The sequence below is a fragment of the Bactrocera dorsalis genome, chromosome 4 (assembly GCF_023373825.1).
Source record: "Bactrocera dorsalis isolate Fly_Bdor chromosome 4, ASM2337382v1, whole genome shotgun sequence".
NCBI lineage: Eukaryota > Metazoa > Arthropoda > Insecta > Diptera > Tephritidae > Bactrocera > Bactrocera dorsalis.
The window spans coordinates 40307056-40328581 of NC_064306.1; the positions used below are offsets into that span (position 1 = coordinate 40307056).

Here is a 21526-nt window from a genome sequence, read left to right on the forward strand (position 1 = left end):
GAAGTTGGACAAAAAATGTTGAAAAAATTCTCAAAAATGTTTTTCAAAGGGTAGAAAAGGATGGATAAGTTTCAGCAAAATCTAAATTCAAAAGTGGTCGTTTTGGTATGGAATACCCCATATATATCTTTTTTTATCTATTTTTCCCAATACCGTATACTATTAACATACCACATACTAAAAAACCAATCATAAATACCGAGTAAAGTCAGCCGGCTGTTTGAAAATCCCGATACTAGATATATAGGGGCTAGGTCAAGTATTCGTGCAAATTTATCTATTTAAACCCCCTCTCTCGGATTTTCATTGAGATAACTCACATATTGGCCCGATATATGCGCTACAAAGTCACCGGGAAATTCGAAAATCTTTATGTTAGGTATATGGGAGCTAACCTAACGATTCTTCCTATTTTTAACATACAGACACACCATTGTCAGAGAGGGATTATCCCTGAATCTAATTTATATAAATATCTCACACATTGACGGCTATTTTCGATCAAAAGTCAACTACAGGTACTAGGGCCACATATTCGGTACTTAGGGGCTTGATAAGATTTTTGTTCGATTTGAATAATTTTTGGTGAAAAGGTGTCATACACTAAAAGCATTAATCGTGTAAAGTTTTATCCCGTTATATTGATTGATTCTTGATTCGTATACAGGAAAGTGAAAGAAGAAATGCGAAGTAGGCGTGATTGTTGTCGCCCATTTTCACATTGTGACATAGAAATATGAGAAGAATGCCACGTGCTAATTTTTGTCGAGATATGTGATTTCCCCAAAAAGTGGGTGGTGGCACGCCCATCGCCCGATTTTCACATCGGCTCCCATAAGGCTCTCTCATACCATCTCGGCGGTAAAATTAAATGTCTCTGCTGTATTTGGTATTGATTTATTGCACTTCTAGTAGTTTTTTAAAGTACCGTTATATTTGAGTTAGAGGGGTTCTCTTCCAATTTCATCCATTTTCACACTGTCGGTAGGAGTTCTTATAATATTTGTTCTGAGCGAATTTGCTAATTGTAGCATAAGTGGTTTAGGAGATATGTATGTACATTAAACTTATTGGAGGGCGGATCCACGTTCACTTTTTCAAAATTTGTTTTTGAGCTATTTCACAGCAAAAACAAACATCTATCGAAAAGCCAATGTTTAAGTGGAATACAGTGAACTGGTATTCAGCAAAAACCTATATTAAATATATATTTTTTTTTAATTATATTTGTTATGTATTTCGATATCAATATAAGAAGTGTATACCTTAATCGTTGTCAAATTAATTGAAGTAAACATCTTTTTATGTATTTTTTCTTCGAATTTATTTTAATTTTTTATTTCAAGTACAATTTAATACTTTTATCGCATTTTAACTGCGCTTAACCTATAAATCTCTTATTACTAACTTATTATATAAGGACCATACATGCATACAATATTGGAGTCGACAAATCAGTGCAATTTCGTGCGTTTTTTTTTATTTAAAATTACTTTAATTAATATTGAATGATTGTTGTTCTTATTTCTGCGTTTATTTTGTTTTTTCTTTCAATTATTCAATCTCACTTAACGAACTTAATTGACTATTCAATTTGACCTACTCTACCTATGTTAATATTTAAGATCAGCGCATCTCACTACCGAGTTAAAAATAAATAGTGCTTAACTGTATATGAAATGTAAGTTTTTTAATTTCATTTGAATGTCGTATGCATATCAAAAGGAGGCAGTGTATAAAAAGTACGTCAAAAATCATTTCATTATATAAAAATAGATTGAGCGAAATTAATTTGTAAATTCACAACTTTTATATGTACTTTACAAAAATTAGTGTGTAATAATATTAATCAGTCCATTGAAATGTGACATTAATTATATGCTTAGGAAATACGTAGATGTACACAAATGCAAATACTTAGATATTGCTCTTAATTTTTTCAAAATTTTGTTCAAATTGATTTAAAGTTCTTTTTAATTACAATTTTAAAGGCAACTCCAAATATTTTTGAGTTATTTGTACTCCTACTTTTTCAAATGTTTAAAAAATATATAATATTGTTATTTGTAATTATGTGCACTGTGGTGCTACAGGATCAATTTTAATATATACATTTTTTATATATACTAATTTCATGAAAATGTAGTATGTACGCCTACTTGCATTTATTGTTAATTTTATTTGCTATTTTGCAATGCAATAGTACCCATTTAATTTCAATTAACATTAGTTGCAGTTATTGATTTTTAAATCATTAATCTTTTGTTACACATGAGACATACTATGATTGCAGATAAAATTCTGTCAATGTGTGTTTACGTGTAAGTGTATTCTGGAGTGGACAAAGAGGTTTAAAGGGTTTTGCAGAAGATTAACAATTACGAATTCGTGTGAAATACATACAATTATTTGTTGCAAAGCAATTTAATAAAATTACGGATAAAATATTTAAAAACTTATATCATATTAATGACATCAATGCACTTGTAGGGAATAAGGACGTGTTAACCACATGAAAGCGATACGAGTTTGTGTGAAATTGAAATACCTAGCTAGTTTAAATGAAAAATGCTCGTAAAAATATATTTTTAAAATATTTACAGTTCTTACTTTCAATTAGTTGTACAACTAATGAGATTACAGTCCATTAAAATTATGTTAAGCTAAATGCTAATAAAAAATTCAACTTAGTATTTTATTGTATATATACAAATATAAATAAAATGTAAAAAAATAAATATATATAAAAAGGCTGAAATTTAAAATATTTATAACTAAGTCTAAACTATAATTTGAAGACCGGTATTGAGAGGCATGAATAGCTACAGTTTACAGAATATTTAGATACATTTATCATTGATTTATAATAAAATCAGAATATACTAATTATATATTATTGTTATAACAAAGGATTTAATTTTTGGCATAAATTTTGTCGTTTGTTTATATTTTTGTATTGAAATGTCAACATTTTCGGTTTTATATTGATGCTGTGTAAAATTTAAATTTGCTTAAAAATTTTCATACCAAAGAAAATGGTATCATTTATTTATAAAACTCTGTTCCACAGTCTGACAATAACTATTAAAAAAGAAGAAGTAAAAAAGAATAGTCAAATGTTTATCTAGCCGATTATTTCTTATATGAGTCTTAAGTATTCTTTTATACTCGTATTTCAGCAATGCCAGAAAGAAATGTATTTGCCAGTCCACACACAGTTCTAATACATAAGTGGCGTAGAACTTTATATAATGAATCAAAAATGTTTGAAAAACCTTATTCAGTACTAACGAAAAAGGAATTAATACAGACTTATTTTAATTGAGTTGATCTTTACTTATGTCAAAGTCTTACCAAACATATTTATAAACGTTTTAGACAGGCGCTTAATTTAGTGAATTAGTAAAGTATACGCAATGTTGTATATAGTTTGGTAAAGGACGAAAATAAGGGACTGCTTCAATTCAATACTTTTATATATACATATGTATGTATGTAATGTAAAAATGTACTTTTTATTGCCAACAACTGAAAAATATTCATGCCACTCAATTACCGAAACATTTAATTGAAAATATAGTAGCATAGAAACCTTGTCTAACCTTCACTTTTTTTAATTTACTTTTTAACATTAATATTAGATTAAAATGCAAAATTAAACTTATCACAATTTACAGTTGCTATTTTGCTGAATTATAGAATTATGGATTTGCATGCACCGGTGTGTAGGTGTTCAAATACAGCTTATATGTATGTATGTGTCACATTACTATGCATAGGAGTAACAGCATTTTTATAAGTGAATAATGTATGGTATGTCGTAAAATATTTATATCGGCGGAACTAACGTATTTATAGTTCTATTATTTTATTTGTACGCACAAGCACATCGATATTAAGAGCCTTATATAACATAGTTTTACAAAAAAAAAAAATATAGCTTAACATATACAGTCAATAATCTAAATCTGCAAAATATTAATTAACAAACAAGTAATTAATTCAATAAAATTAAAACTAAAAATCTAGTCCGATGAAAATAACAGCTTTCCGGACACTGTTAAATGTTAACATACTAGTCAGTTCAATTGCGCATAAATTTCTGTTCCTGTGAATTGATACATGTTTCTGTTGTTAGTTACTTCTACTAGTTTTTACTATATTACTAAATATTTAATGCTTAAGTTAAAACTCCGTTGATTGTCAAACAAAGGAGGAGAAACCAGGCAGCGGTGCCCTCGATCTGGCCATATTATTCACAATAATTTGACCACCATTCAGACTCATAACAGCACTGCCTTCCGGTTCTGAGTCGGTATAGCTGGAATAGTTGCGCACTGGTTTCTGTTTCTTCCACGATTGTCGTAGCGAATCGTTCACGTTGGCATAGTGATTGACGAACGAGTGCGGATCGGAGCGCACGCTCTCGTTCTCACTCTCGGAGTGCTGCAATAATACACAATATAGTTAAGTGCGGAAGTGCAAAGACCAAATTAAAAATAAAAGCATTTAAAAATTGGTAAAAAAAATGTATAAATATAATTAAATTTAATATTCGATACTGATGTATGTATGTAAGTTATCTTGCATTAGGATGAATCAATTGAAACTGTCTCATTTTTTCTGAACACAATTTTTAAATGAATAATCAGTAACACATTCTCATTCAACCGTTATATATATGTTATTTATAAGGCATTCAGCTTTGTCACAGCTATAATAATCTAAGCCACGTATATACATACTTATCTGACTTCCAGAGGATTTATCAATCTCAGCTTGAAAAATAAATAGACATGAAGAAAGTTTAGTTGAATGGATATTTCAAGTGAGCCCTATGTATTGGGCAAGTGAAAGCTAACTGAACATTTTAAGCGTTTTGCGGGATATTAATGTTTGCAATAACAAATTATGTTTTTTTTTATATTATGATTTATAGTTATACTTATATGTATATAGAATTCAGTTTTTAGGCTCCCATTGAATCTGAACTGTGTGATGAATAATTACGTGAAACAGAAAAGTAATCAAACTGATTAATCGTTTTGTATTTCTTGCTTAAGATTAACACTAAACAAATAATCGGACATAACGGAACATAACATACACAATAGCATTAACAGTGAAATTTAGTTAATCTCTCCATATTTAAAATTTATCTCGCCCTGCACTTTCAGAGAGTTTAATAGCCATAATGAATAAGTCTCTTTCAACTTATAAATAATGTCTCTCATCATGTTGTTAATATTCGAAAAAAAAAGAAATTGGCTTCCAAAAATTCACATGACATCTAAATACTTATGAATTAATCAAATAATACCCTTAACTTTGGTGTAATTTTTACCTGTGATGCTTCAGAGGAGCTCACCTCTGATGGCTTCTCTGTAACACTGCTATCATCCGGGTTCTCATCGTAACACTTCAAACTCTCTTCATCGCTATGATATGCGACAGATGCTGGAGATGGACGCGGCGGACTTTTGCCTAATTGCAAACTTGTCGGCGGCCGATTAGAAGATTTTTTGCCAAGAGTTCCTAATGCACCACGATTCAAGGTACCAACACTGTTAAGCGTGCCAGTACCGACACCATGCCGTGAGCGATATAATTCAAGCGCTAGTTCCTGTCGTTCATCAATAGACATTGCCATGGACTCTTCGAGGGTTTTCTGTGCTTCTTCTGTAATTGAAGTGTGATAAAAAACACACATATATATGTATAGTAAATGTGCTCATTTATGTGACGAAACAAAAATTTGTTTAAATTATTTTAAACAATAAAACAAACTCACGTTTATATTTGTAACTTTTGCTTTTCACGCATAGCACAGCAATGACCATAATAATGATGACAATTGAAGTGGCTGCTAGCGAAACCATAAACCAAGTTTGTCGGTAAAATGGTTTGTGCTGCAGATAACCATATTCCAAATGCAGCTTCGATGGCGTCAAAATCGAATCCTTAGAATAGGCGGGGAATGAAATACCATAGCGATTGTAAGCAATCACACGGAATGTGTAAGCAGTTGATGGTAATAAAATTTGATAGCTGACTGTGAAATCTTGTATAGTGCCGCTGTTTGTCTGTTCGATTGTCTCCCAACGGGAGTCGTCTGTGGAGAAAAAAATAATTGTTTTTAGTTTAATGGGATTATTTTGTGACCCACTACATTAATAATATACATGTATTAGATAAATTAAATTAATAACTAATAAAAATTAAAATTTTTCCTGAAAATATATGTAGCTTTTAAATTGCAAAAATTAGCAGAATACTTTAGCATTATTTGGTTAAAATCAGCCATTAATATTATATCTGTTTTGAGTAGCTAACTTTATTTATAGATTCAGTCCGTTCAAGCTGGTATTTCAATGTAAATAAATATTATACGATATTATGTATAATAATAATTTTTAGTTTCAGAAAGAAAAAAAGAGATTTTGAGATTAACTTCGCCGGAAGCAGAGTTTTAGCAACTATGCGCTTAAAAGCAGCTGAAGCTGGAAGTCAATAGATACACAATGGAAATAAATGATACACAAAAATATAGAATTTTTATTTTTTAATTTAAATTTTGCGCAAAATAAAACAACTATTTAATTGTGTATATAATATAATACATTTGTGGGTGTGCCTTTGTTAGTGACTTGTTATATATAAATTTAGTCATGACATTTTGCACTCACGCAAATACTTACAAATAAAAGATGGTTCTCCTCTTTCTACTTAAGCATTTTGTATTGTTTTTTTTTTGTTAGGATTGAAAGGAGTAAGAGAGCAAAGAGACGAAGAGATTAAACTTACAAAATTAAAACCAATTCACCAAAAATATGTCCATAAATATATACATAAATAAATATATAAAGTGTGAGCTTAGCAAATGTTTTATATCAAGTTTATTATGGAATAATACATAGTTTACTTTTATACCAGCTAGAGTAGCTATTGCTAGAAAATACTTGGGATTTACGCTTATCTTGTTAGTTTTTATACCCTGAAGAGACTAACGCCTCAATTATGGATCTGAAATTTTGGACACTTTCTTTTTTCTACAAGAAGCTACTAATTTGTCGGAATCGCCGAAACGTTGCACGGAGTATTATTGTCCAAAGGAACGCTATAATATCCAAATAAATTGTATAGATCAAAATCATGTTCTTCATGGATAATTTTTTTGACAAAATATCTTCACAAAATTTGGCATGGATTATTGTCTAAGGCAGCGGCACAACCTCCGAACAAACAGGTTGGATCACTATAGCATATGCTGGGCTTTTTCATAGGGACCCTGCAAAAAATAGACCGATAGGGACAGTAAATGCCATTTCATCATGGGAAGATATACAATTCAACAACGGGTCGAAATTACTAAAATTTACTACCGAAATCTGGAGTAAGTGGCCTAAACTTAAAGAGCGCTACGTCCAATTTATGGTCCTCATAATCGTCCTGTCAGATCAACAATTGAGCGTCTAGTGGAAAAATTTGAATCCACAGGCACAGTAAAAAATGTTCCCGTGCCAGTAAGACAAAGAAGTGCCCGCAGTATCGAGAATATTGCTGCTACTAGTGCATCAATTTGGGGAAACCCAAATTAGTCTCTCACACGTCGTCCTCAAGCGTTGGGCATCTCTGTGACTTCGTTTGGCGAATTTTGTGAAAAGATCTTGGCCTACATCCATACAAGATCAAAGAACTGAAGTCGATTGACCAACAGAATCGTTGTATGTTCGTGAATTGGACTGAGCACAATTTGAAAATGATTCGAATTTTCATCGAAAAATCATCTTCAGCGGTGAGGCTCATTTCTGGCTAAATGGCTCCGTCAATAAGCTAAATATGCGTTATTGGTTAGGCAGCAATACACGTACTCCATGAGTCTCCATTGCATCCCGAAAAAATTTCGGTGGAGTGTAGTTTATAGGCCGGTGGCGTCATTTGGCCGTATTTCTTCCTTGATGATCAAGACCGGCAAGGTACTGTGAATGAGAATCGCTACCGCTCAATGATAACCGAATATTTTTGGCCGGAATGGGATGATATGGCCTTGGACAATATGTAGTTCCAACAAGACGGCGCCACAAGCCACACAGTGAATGTCACAATATAAATCATCATTAGGACTTTAAAGTCGAATTACATAATATTGGATACCCCATGTCAAATTATAAACCTACGTAAATATACCCTCTTTCGATGACTCGAAGAGTGTTTCTTTTTTTTTTATAGAAAAATATTTCATAAGCGAACTTTAAAGTATAATTATTTTATATAATATTTACTCCTTTCACCAAATGACTTTTCTTATATCGCTATCAAATAGTTCGCAATAAAATAATTCGATTGCACTAGTTTGTAAAAAAGTTTAAATATTCTGATATCGAATAAAAATCCGCTTACCTCGTTTTTTCGCTTCTATGTAATAACCTAGTATTGGGCCACGCCCTGATGGTCCGTTAATCCAATGCATTTCTACGCTACTCAATGTCTTCGTCAGGATCAAATCCCGTGGCGCCACCGGTGAACCCTCCTGTGGACCAGTGGTGACATTTTCGCTAATAGCCGGACCATATTCGATTGTTTGTGCACGCACTGTAAAGGTGTAAGTGACCTCCTCTTCAAGATTTTGTACTTTTAAGGATGTGCCGGAAACTTTTTGCTTTACTTGTTTGCTGAATTCTGTAAAAAATATTTCAAAGTATTAGTGTAAGAATTTTTTTATTTAAATTTTTAAAAACCTACTTTCGTTCTCCTCAGTGGTCTCATAGGTAACTAGATAGCCTAGTATTTCACCATTAGGAAACCGTGGTGGATCCCAAGACACTTTTAAGCTTTGCATTGTAATCTCTTCAAAACGTAAGTTGAGTGGCGCACTCGGGAGCCCTTGTAAGGTTTTAACAGTAATTGGCGCCGAGCGCGGTCCGTCACCAGCCGGATTGAAGGCCAGTAGTTGAATACGATATTCTGTGAATTTATCTAAGAACACTAAACTATGCGAAGTCGCTGTTGCTGATACCACTTCAATCTCTTCTTCCCATTTACGTCCCTCTTCCAGTTTTTGTGGTGAATCAATAACTAGATAGAATATTTTGTAACCTAAAAGATCACCATTTTGCATGCTTTGCTTTGGCGGTTTCCAGCGCAAACGCACTTCTGTACTTGAAATGGGTGCAGCATCCACGGCACGTGGCTCACCGGTCGGCACAGCTTCACCAACGTATACAGCAACTGGGGGTGATGCCGGCCCGGGACCTTGTGAATTGAATGGCAACACAACAATTTCGTAATTACGATCCTGTTGCAGATCTGAGAGTACCACGTTATTCACATTAATGCCCATAACATCCGTCTTAGGAGTAGCTTGTAACGCTGTTGGAAAGTCTGCCAATTGTTGGTACAAAATGCGGTATCCACCGGTGGCTGCATCGCCATTCCACATTGCGGTCTCCAAAGCATTCCACTGTACGCGCACTGATGTGGTTGTAATAGGCACTACTTTAAGACCACCTATGCCTGAGGATGGTGCTGCTGGTAATGTGCGCACAACTATGCTCTCTCGGCTGAAAGCGGATGGCCCCAAATCGTTGGTGGCTTGTATGCGGAATTGGTAAGTGGTATATGGTTTCAAGTTTGTAGCCGTGTAAGAAGTGAGCGCTGGATCGACACGTTCTGGTAGGAGCGACCAAGGACCATCATTTTCACGCATTTGTACGGTGTAGTAACGTAGCGGCGCAAAGCCATCACGTCCAGGTGTCCAACTGAATGTTATTTGATGGGCCTGTACTTGACTCCGTGAAATTTGTGGCATCGAAGGCGGTTGAGGTCGTTCGCGATTATTCGTTGTATAGACAAGTGCCGAAGCGGTTTTACCCCAACCCAAACGAGTTTGTGCTGTCACGCTAAATATGTAATATCGTTCGGCGAGTAGCTGTGTTGCTCTATATGTACGATCCGATGGTGGAAATTCACGACTATAATTTAAGTTGGCGCTCCCATTAAGAGAATATGTAACTTGATATGCAAGTATCTCTCCATTTGGATCATCAGGCACATCCCATATAATGCGTGCAGTCGAAAAGGACACGTCAGGAAAACTAACGTTTGATGGCGCCCCGGGAGTATCTTCAAAAGTTTGCACACGCACTGGTGGTGTACTCAAGGCACCATCTCCGAGACGTGTAAAAGCGAGTACTTGTATGTGATAGACGACAAATTTTTTCAGTTCAGTAAGCGTAGTGGTGAAAGAGGCATTGTTGGATATAGTTTTATGTAATACTTGACCACCACGGTTCGTAGCTGCGTAGAATACTTTAAAGCCATCAATTTGTCCATTGCGATGTTGTTTCGGCACTTCACCCCAGCGTACGACAATGGTTGTGGAAGAAGTGGCGTTAGCCTGTACGTCAAGTGGTCCATATGATGGTACAGCTTCGCGTGTACGCTCAGTAGCTACAGTACTGTGCCTGAGTCGAAAATAATAAATATTAAATATAAACATATTATATACAAATATATATTTTACATTATCTTATAAAAATATGTACAACAATTTTAATAAATATAACTCACTTTGAACATCCAACGTCGTTACAAGCGCTCATCACCACATCGTAAACCGTCCACTCTTCCAGCCCCTCCAACACATGTGAATTCGCAGTATGATCCTCGATCATTACGCTTTTTGCCGGCACCCGCGTATCGCTCTCCAGCTGCCTGTAAGTTATATTATAGCCGCGAGGATTTCCGAACCACTCGGTTTGCTGCAAAGGAATCCAACGCACACGTAATTGTGTTGCACTCATGGCACGTACAGTTACATTGAAAGGTGGATGCATCGGTCGCGCTTGTATTGTTTGGAAATCTTTAGTAGATTCCGATGGTTGCGATGTGCCCACCACATTTGTAGCACTAAGCCTTAAACGATACTGCGTAAAAGGCATGAGTCCCGTAACAGTGAGAGTTTCTGCGTCGGGATCAGAGATTTCACAAACTACAAACCAAGTCATATTGCGTGCAGTTTGTGCCTCCACTTTCCATTTGGTGATAGACGAATTACCATCAAAGCCTGGTGTAAATTGGAGTACAACGGAGAACGCTTCAATATTCGAAAGAGCCAAATTAGTTGGTGGATGTGGCAAAACCGGTTCCACGCCCGATTGTATAGTTGCTGTTTTGGCTGGTCCAGCGCCAACCTTTGTCCACGCACGTATTTCAAACCAATAATGTGTTGTGGCTTGCAGTTGTGTGACTGTGAGTTCGGTATCTTCGGCAGTTAGATTGACAGCCTTAAGTGTATCAGGGCGATCCTTCACTTGATATCGTACACTGTAGCCTGTAAGAATGCCGTTTGTGTTTCTTGGTGGTGACCACAGTACCTTCACTGAACGATCCGATACATCGTCAAAGTGTAATGCCATTATCTCGTCGGGTACATCTTCCAATGTCTTCACGGGTATTTTATAGCTGCTAACACCATCACCGGGATCTGTGAAACACAACACGGTAATATTGTACTCAGTGAACTTCTCCAAACCGGTCATTATTGCTGTTTGTTCAGCTAATGGATCGAGTAAACTTGGCGGCACCGTAATCATACGCTCCTCAATATCGCGCGGTTCGCTATCGATAATTTCAGTACGCCAGGCTTGTAATTTATAGCCTTGGTTAATGCCATTAATTTGTTGTGGATTTGGTGGTGTCCAGTGTACGCGTATTGAAGTCGAATTAATCGCACTGACTTTGACAAATGTAGGCGGCGCTTCCGGTACGCCTTCCTTCGTCTTGATCTTGGCACCCTCTGTATACGCACCAACACCCATATTATTGTACGCGGCAATTTGCACGATGTAATCCTTCCAAGTAATAAGTTCCTGTATCAGGAAAGTGCGTTGTGCTTCATTGGTTATATTCTGATAAGTCCAGGGTACATTGTTGTAGCCGTATAGTCGGTAACGTAATATGTAACCAAGTATCTGTCCATTACGATGCTCTTCTAGTGGTGGCTGCCATTGGGTAATTATTTCTGACATTGAGCGAGCCGAACCGACAAAGCCAACAGGCGGGCCAGAAGGTGCTAAAGGGGTAGGGGAAATATATATGTACAAGATTAGCAAGTTTCTGCTAGTAATTTTGGTATAATATTTGCACTTGAAATATGTATGTACCTCGGTGAAGCGGTAATTCTACAAATTATTTTACACAGCCGGAATATTTTAGGCGCATAACGACAAAGAGGGATACAATAGCGTTAATACATTTGTGTTGGCTTTGTTTATAAACAAATTTTAACGTTTTTCAAATTAAATATCAAAAAAATTTCAAGAACATTACGCAAAAAGTATTTAGAATAATAATTATGATTAAGTAATAAGCAACAACATAAATACTCAAAATCAACCCGTTTCTAATCTTTTATAATATTAATTGAGATAAAGCTTAAGTGCGCCGAGGTGTCTACGGTGTCTCTATATATAAGCTCACTAGAATTCTGAATTGCTATTATACATATAACAATTGAATACATGGAAAATTACAATACCTAAAGTGTTATTTAACCTATTGTAAAACCGGTTATGTACCGACTTTCAAAATTATTACACGTGTTATTTCGAATTGTCGTTGGGATTTTCAAAAAGCTTTAAGGCAAGAAATTAACTCTCTTCAAGAAATTTTGTTGTATTTACAGGCTTTGTCTGGCCCCAAACTATTTTCTTTCTATAGCTTTGTATTACGGATTTTCTATCTTGGTTGTTAATAAAAGGATATGTTCTCAAGTTCTTAGTTAAATCATTACTAACTAAATAACCGATTTTTTCGCTTTATAATCTTCGAATCAGATTCATTAATGAGTCCCGCTGGTCTAGAATTTTCAAAAAATCGATGTTTTTGATAGTTCTAGACCACCAGGACCCCTTAACCGATACTAATAAGCACAGAGGATTGTGGTTCCATTAAATGCTATCATGATTTGACTGTGTCTTCAATGTTTTTTTACACTGGCCAGATTTGAAAAAGTGCCACCAAGACGTGCAGAAGAAGATTTTGGTGGTGCCAATTTGTGTACATTTTTTTATGTCTATCCTTCGGCCTACATAGATGGTGTTGACTCAAAAAGCTTTCTTCTTTCAAGGTGGAAATTTTTCTTACATTACAACTATTCGTTTCGTTTTCGTTTTTAACAGACTTAATTATTCATAATAAATGGGATATATTCGAAAACTATCGACAAATGTATATACATTGGATTCGAAGAAAAATAAGTTAATGTAGACGACAAATTCAGACCCTATACAGTGAGCGATTTAACAATTATAATATAATATTGTTTTTAATATATTTAAGGGGTTACATAGGTTTATGGGTTAAAAAAAACGATTTTTTTACTATTATAAATTCTACAACACCTATAGAATATTGTCTTAAATTTTTAAGTTGATCCGAGAAATAGTTTCGGAGATACAGCTCTGAGAACTTGTGCGCTCGAGGCTAGCTAAGCTAAGTGTGCCGACTTTAAACGCATATTTCTCGTAAGATCTCTTTAAGATTTAATTTTTTATATGAGAAAAAAATTTTTGAAAAAAGGCTGTTTTTCACTCGAATGAACACATGTAACCCCTTAATAAAAGTCTTGAAATATTTTTTTTTTTGATTTTTGAAATAGCTCAGCTAATGTGCAACATTTTAAGAATTACATGTAACTATTTCGAGAAGTGAATTTAATTAAAAGTGTAAAAAATAAATAATGAAAATCAATAAACTTAAAATGATGTTTATACTTGATTACATAATTTTTGAACTAAATTTCTATATTTAGACATATATTTTTTTAATCACTTACCTTCCTGTGGCAATTCCACTATATTACTAGGCTCTGATGGAGAGCCCTCGCCGACACGATTCACGGCACTCACACGAAATTGATATACAGTAGCTGCCTTGAGGTTCTTCAATAGAGTCCAACGTTGATCCGCCGAGACGTTGCTCAGTTCCGTCACCCAGTTGAGTAAAGGTTCTGGAACTGGACCTACGAATTTTTCTGTGATTGTTAATGATTCGAAGACGAGATAGAGTGAGAGATAAAATGTGAGGTTTGGGAGAAAAGAAAATAGTTATATAGAGCAGGAAGGTAAAGGATAACATATAAGAGAAGAAATAAGGTTGAAAAAAAAGTAATTGAAACGATAGCGGTGTGTATATCGAAACGTATTAGTGCAGTTTTTAGAGAAGAAATAATAAAAAATTACATAAAAATTTAAATCAAACCAATCACCACAGTAAAATTTTAAAAATATATATGGAAATATAAACCAAATATTGTAATTGGGCAAAAAAAAATGGTATTGGTTCGAAAACGATTGCAAAAATTCGTATTTGAGTTGTAAATGAAAACAAATTTAAAGTTAATATATTTATGGCAAGTAAGGGGAAGGAAAGGAGTAAATAGGATATTTGTAAATATGGTATATAGCAGACATATTTATGTAGAAAATCATGTTTAGCCAGACGCGCGTAGTCAATAGTTCAGTTTACACCCAGAGTTGATTTTGTTGTTGATTTTAGAATATGAGTTTTAGTATGTTGGCGTGAGTAGACGTGCCAGAGTATGCGTGTGAGTGTTCAGTGTAAATACATAATATTTTGTTTGTGCAAAAAAGAAAGAGAAGAAAGAAAAAACGAAATTTTGATTTGTGAAAATTTTTGTATATTTCTGGTTTTGGTGTTCTATACAAGTAGAAATGCATACTGCACTTGTTGGTTGGTTGCTGTCACACATACTTAAATATGTACGAGTGTTTTCAAAAAATTCTAACGAAAATCAAGTACCAAATCACCAATTGTGGTGAAATGAAATTTTTCTTTCAGAACAACATTTGTAAAATGCTCTGTTTACTACTTTACACGAACTTTTAGGGCAAGTACATATGTGTGGCATTGCGTTAAATCAGTTTTTAATTGGAATCCATTTTATTTTTCATTTTCAGTCTCGAAACCAAGAACGAAAATTTGGGGCATATGATGGAAGTAATTTCATATTTTCAACACAATTTGTGATTGTATTATGTGAGTATGTATGTTTGTATGTTTAGGTTTTGATACATGAAAAATTATATACTTATGTTGACCTCAATTCTCTTACGGCACTTTTTCTATTTTTAACAAAGGAATAAAGGAAATTAATTTTTGCAAAATGCTCACTTGAAGTTTTAAGTTTAAGTCAGAGTACATTGGTTTTGTTCACTTAATTGTGCTTTATAACACCTAAAAGTAATTGAGATAGATATACAAGTATGTAAAAGGATGACGAGACAAGGTGGATTTTGGGTAAATGCCTAAGTAAGTCATTCCGTGCCAGCTTTAACAAAACTTGAGTAAAAATGACATAAATGAAACTTGACATAAATGTTCTTCGGCAGTCTACGGAGATTTGTTTTGCAAAAGCAAACAATTGCAAGACTGCGCTTAAAGGCCTCATAGGGATAAGTGTAAAACTTGGAAAATGGGAGTGATACCGTCCATCTTTTGATGAAATCCTATACCTCAGGGTCTACTCGATCCATACGATAAACTTTGTTGGATATCTGGAGTGCTGTATTCCGTCAGAAAATTATCGAAATCGGACCATAACCAGAATATATGGATCTTAAAATCTACATGACACGTATTATGACCGACTTTCTACCGCCAACATCGGACAATCTGTAAAACAGAGTCTTCTGATAATAATAATGTGCTTTTATGTCAAAAGTGGGTAAAATGGGGTTAACAATCTCCCTAACCCCTATATAACTAATATAAAGATTTTCAAACATTCATTTCAAACAACATATATAGTATATCGGTAAATCAGTGTGACATCTCAATGAAACTCTAACAGCATTTCTTTTTGGTAATAGTAGGAGAAGGCGGACAATACCTTCCCAGGGTTCTGCGCTTAGCTTGGAACACCTCCAATGAAAAGAGCAAAACAGCCTATTCGGCGCGTAAGCGGTGTCTACGCCAATAAAGAAGAAGAATAATATTATGATATGATAGCTAAAATAAATAAGATTCCTAGCCTTTATCTGCCTTATAAAAGAATTTAAAATATCATATTAGCATAGTGTAAGAGTTTCACAAGTTCCTATAAACAATATATAAGTTTTCGTTAATTTAGCAGACTTTATGCGGAATATGTCGATCAAATTTCAAAATAACATGAGAATAAAAATATATATTGAATATGCATGCTACCGCAGCTTAAAGGACCAGTCCGGGTCAAATTTGATCTTCATTGTATTCTTTTGTCGCTCACTTAAAACATATATTTATAAAAACAACATAAATCCGTATTAAGTAAAGTAAAAATATTTCGTTTTTGATTACCACATTTATGCTTTAAAAATAATATTTGTTTATGAATTAATGTGAGCATATCTAAATGAAAATATGATGCAATATGTTGTGCATTCCTCTTATGTATGTAAGCATGTATATGATCTTAAATATTTAATGAAATAAAATCAATTAGTTATAAACTAATTGATAAATCTTCTTGTAATTACTATTTAGTTCGATTTATATACCCAGGAGCACCTCTGATTTAACTTTTGTTACAAATAACTAGATCCTTAGGGAGAGCATTATATAATTATATATTCTTTCCGAACCAACTTCCGAACCAACTTCCAAAAAAATGGAATAGTTCTGATGCTTTTTGACTGGTTTAGGTTTTGATTAGGAAATATACTCGTAATTGCAAATGCAAAAATTTCCATCACTATTATGCTATTTTACTAGGGTATTCTTACACTTTGTTGTGATTTAGTAACGGACTATCATTATAATTCTGCGGATAATAGATATTTTGAGTCTTTGTTGATATATTTTTGTATGGTAGACATGTGAAACCTGACCCTGCATCCTTTTAACAAGTTTTTTGCAATTTGATTTGTGGCTATGTTTTATGCTTGAAACCGAATATCGATGTCGGAATTCGGTGGCGAAACTGTCGCCTACTGTTTATCTAACATGGCGGCGTATTAGTTTTGACAAGGTAAGCTTAATATTAAATAAATTTAATGACAGCAAGATTACTCAGGCAAAAATATACTTTTTTAGTATTTTTCTTTTATTATTGAGCTTTCGCGTTCGAATTATAATGAAAAATGTTATATCAATATACATATGTATGTATGTAGTTTGAATATACATACATATCTGCATCACTTATTTGTCCTCAAATATTTGCGAAAATTATAAAAACGGAAACGGAAAAATAATTATTTACAGATTTCATAAATATGAAATCGGCTAAAAACACACAAATGTATACACATAACATATGTATGTGTATGCTTGCATGAATTAATCCAACACCTTGCTTGCAACCCCAATACTTAATACTATATACATACATATAAATGTATATTAAATTTTTTTAGTTATATACATATATATAATAAGCTTAGTTTTTATAAGTTTACACACTTACCTAGTTCGGAAACTTCCCGCCGCTGCACTATGAACTTCAGTATCGGACTGTTACCATCAAAGCCCGGCGTCCATGAAATGTTGATAGTCCGTTGGTTGGGCGCATCGAGACGCGCTACTTTCACATTACTCGGTGGAAACGGTAATTCGATGACACTTAAACGCGCCGAACGAGTCTCATTGCCGCCTGGCGAGGTCACCACACATTGATATGCGCCCACATCGGAGGCTCGCACCGCTTGTATTTCGAGTGTGCCGTCCGATTGAACGCCGATTCGTTGTGAGTTACTGATGGCAGTCGGATGACCTTCACGATACCAGTCGACATTATATGGCACTGTTGGATCACTAGAGACTTTACATTGCAGTGTCGCATTGAGGCCCAGCAGTACGGTGGTGTCAACCGGAGGCTGAATGATTTGCGTACGAACTGTGCGCAAACAAAAGTGTAGTGTCCAATAAACATAAAAAAAGAGAAATGGAAAAAAGAAAGAAATAAGTATTAGAAAAGTTTTGTAAGCTTTTTTTGCGCGCGCGTAAACTGTATAGTAAACGCAAAAACGGTTGCTGTTGGGAGGAAATTGAATTGCAACTCATGGCATTTTCCTGTTTGTTGTGCCTCCAAAACACATTCCAGTAACTGTCAGAGTTATCCGCTATGCGCCATTTTTCATAAAAGCGGAGTTTAGGTTATTTGATTGTCTTTCTACGTTGAACGCTGCGAGTTAGCAAACTACGGATAACGTGAAACGCTTATATATATACATATACATATATACATCTATATTTTGCTATGCATTTTCCAACTATCGCTGTAGGCGCAGTGATTTGAATGTGGGTAGTGTAGTTATATTGCTAAAGGCGGAAGGAGCGTAATTCTACAGGTTCTTGTTGGAACATATTGCACTGGAGATAAGTTGAAGTATTTCTGGTGCTACGAGTATTTGCGTTTTTCAAATAGGGAGCATGCAGAAGGAATTTTGCCAATGGCTTGATGTTATGAAATTTTAATAGAGTTTGTGCAAATTTGATTTGCCGCCTGTCTGGCAAGTGGCATCGAAGGCAGTATTTGGAGTAGATGGCAGAAGCAATAACGTTAGTGAAATAGATATCTACTTTCGCGTACATTTATCAGAACATAAAAGAGAGTGCAGTATGTACATATATGTGGGTATGAGTATAGTTTTTGTTTTATATCTTTATGTAATATATATATTTTTGAAAACCGAAAGTTAAAATTGATTCTTATACACGAAATACTTATTAATTTAATAATTTGAACATTTAGTTCGACTTTTTATGGTAGTTTTCTTTTGTTGTTGATTTTTTTAAGTAAAAATTTATGGTTTTGAATATGAAGGAGTTTTTAGTTTTTATAATGGTTGGCTAGGCATCTGGTAAAGGAAGTGACTGCTACCGAGTAGAGGGAACCGCAGTTCCACATATCATCAAAGAAGATCTTCGGAAAGAAGTAAAGGTGAAAGGAGATCTTTACAGCCTACAAAGGTTATCATTCCCAGAGACAACTTAAGGCACAGACCAACTAATTACTGCATATTAATAGCAGAGGGCATCTAGTTGCTTCTTGATTATTGTGCAGTTACAAGAAGAGGGAGCTAAGGGACATTTTACTCCTTTTCGAACAGCCGTGGCTTGCTCAATATGTTTAGTTTCGTCCCTCAAGGCCGAACTCATAATTCATTTAACCTGTGTGCAGGTATATAGCTATCGAGCACTTTTATAAAATAAATGATGTGGTTGCAGTAAAATTACTCATTATTTTGGATTTCTAACGAGTTATGGGCACTTTTTATAGTCTCGAAACAGGCTAGATAATATAAGATAATAACCACGCCTACTTTCCATGTAGCAGTTATGTTGAAAACTGCTAAAAGTACGATAATTCACTGAATAAATGCGACACAAGCATTCAATTTCATAGCCAAGATGGTATAGAAGCAAGTAAAAAATTGGACAATAGGCGTGGAGCCGTCCATCTTAAGGTGAAATTTTATATCTCTATATCTCCTACTTGATCGTTTTTAGCAAAATTCGGTGCGTGAGGTTACCTAAATATTCTTATTAGAAACGTATGATATAACACATTTTTAAATCCAAACTGATTTTCTTCACTTAAGGGATCGTCGGGATCGTCTCAGTGAGCAATTTTCGAAAAGTCGATTTTTTTTGTTGCATTATCGGATAGTATACACTGTAGTAAATATCCTTTCAAATTTTGAAATCAAAATTCAAATTATTACGGCCGCTACAGCGTTTCTAATAGAAAAGCAAGATAGTGGGGAACATAGCGACTTCAATCCTCAAAGGCTTGTTCTCACAATGGTGTTTTTCATAACGGTTTCCACTCGTAAAGGAAGAGTTTTGAAGATATCTAGTTCCAATTTGGACAAAAAAAAAATCGCGAAATTCAGTGATTTTTCGCAGGGTCATACTGAGACGATCTCTTAAAAGTAATCAAATCAAACTGAATTTAATCAGAAAATACCTTTGCCCATAGATTACCTTCAATGTATTTCATCTAACGCCCAAAAATTGTCGAAATTGGACTCTAACTTTTCAAGAACCTACACACCAAATATGTGAACCGTAGTGCATATTTTTTACCGAACATATCGGTTCATCTGTGGAATCTAGATTTGACTTTTGGGAAGAATATTTTTGTGATGGCACAAATGTGTAAAATAGTGTTAATACTTCCCTTAGCCTCCACATGTCCTGTATAGAAATTTTCGAACTTGATTTTGTTCCGCAATTATTGTTCAATATATAAGAACTCTTAATGAAAATCAGAAAAAAATCCCTTTATAATAAAAATAAATTGATAAAATTAGGGTAATACTTCCCTTAGTCTCCACATACTTATTGCTCGGATTTTTAAACATACGCTTGACTTTACTATGTACCTTATTATCACGATTTATGTTAGCCAATCTGTGAGGTTTCTAAATTGCGAGAGTCTAAAATGTTCCGTTACACCCGAACTTAGACCTTCCTTACTTATTATGCTTTGTGGATATTCAGTATATATTTTATCGCGTACAGGTTATTATTTTGAGATATAGTTCTAAGAGTTCTGAGTTCTATTTACGATGCATTTAAATATTCTAAAAAATTTATATTATAATATTCAATCGGTCCACTCGTTGCTGGTACAGAGTACGCCAATTTATTTGAATACCAGCCAAAACATAAAAAATTATTGGCTGAATGCATGTTATGGTTACAGGATTAGCTTAATAGGTTATAGCCAATTTAAGCGCACAAATACTCGTACAACGCATATCCAAATAATTTGCAATTTGCGCGCATGCTGATGTCACACCACAGAGAAAGGCAATTATAAAAGCAATAACTACAACAAGCAAATATACACATGTTAGACTTACCTAAAACGCTGAGATAGGCCTCACCATTGACGGTGCCCGCCTCATTCGAGCGCACACACGTATAGAGGCCAGCGTCCGTTTCGCGCACATTTGACATTAATAAATCACCTGATTCGAGTATTTGTATGCGACTGGATATTTCAACAAGTTGTGTTTCTGTTGTTATCATTACGATTTTTGTTATTGTCCAACACAGATGAAATGCGTATAACATGCAACGTTGAGGTAAATAATATGATGCACGTGATGAACGTTTATTGCAGGCGTCGGATGAAGTGCAAACAACACAAATGGCGCATTTCCGGTTAAAAATATTTTCCAGTGTTTGTTATTGTTGTTGCCGCATGCCATAGTCAAAATATCGCGAACACGCCAGCGCACCAGCAGCCCAACGCATACGTTTCAACATATCAAAACCCAATTAAACAGCACTCGAGGGGCGGCAGATGCACGGGAAACCATGATGATCATAATCACGATTTCACGAACGAATTTAATATTCAAAATGCGAATGATACGGTTTGGACGGCGGATGAAGAAGTGCAGCGGGAAGCGTGGAATTGTGTCATTATAACCGTTATTTTTTGCAGTGGTTACCATTTTGCCAAACACCCGACATACACACGACCGTCGAAATGTGTGCGAGCACC

At 34.6% G+C, this 21526-nt stretch overlaps 1 protein-coding gene across 16 annotated transcripts in view; it reads right to left on the bottom strand.

The window, feature by feature from the left end:
• Positions 1–1310: 1310 nt before the first annotated feature.
• Positions 1311–21526, bottom strand: part of LOC105233318 (protein sidekick) — a 96733-nt gene continuing 76517 nt past the window's right edge. For 2 of the 16 annotated variants that reach the window (XM_049455459.1, XM_049455448.1), the window contains 11 exons: positions 20877–21032; positions 17471–17899; positions 13838–14035; positions 12165–12182; positions 10570–12073; positions 8743–10463; positions 8401–8679; positions 6699–6725; positions 5792–6112; positions 5345–5679; positions 1311–4446 (listed from right to left, as the gene is read on the bottom strand). In XM_049455459.1, coding sequence (XP_049311416.1) covers positions 4204–4446; positions 5345–5679; positions 5792–6112; positions 6699–6725; positions 8401–8679; positions 8743–10463; positions 10570–12073; positions 12165–12182; positions 13838–14035; positions 17471–17899; positions 20877–21032 — 5231 coding nt within the window. In that variant the 3' untranslated portion in view covers positions 1311–4203. Of the gene's footprint in view, positions 4447–4745; positions 4779–5344; positions 5680–5791; positions 6113–6698; positions 6726–8400; positions 8680–8742; positions 10464–10569; positions 12074–12164; positions 12183–13837; positions 14036–17470; positions 17900–20876; positions 21033–21526 lie in introns of all 16 variants that reach the window. The other 14 variants (XM_049455463.1, XM_049455456.1, XM_049455462.1 and 11 more) reach the window with 12 other exon arrangements.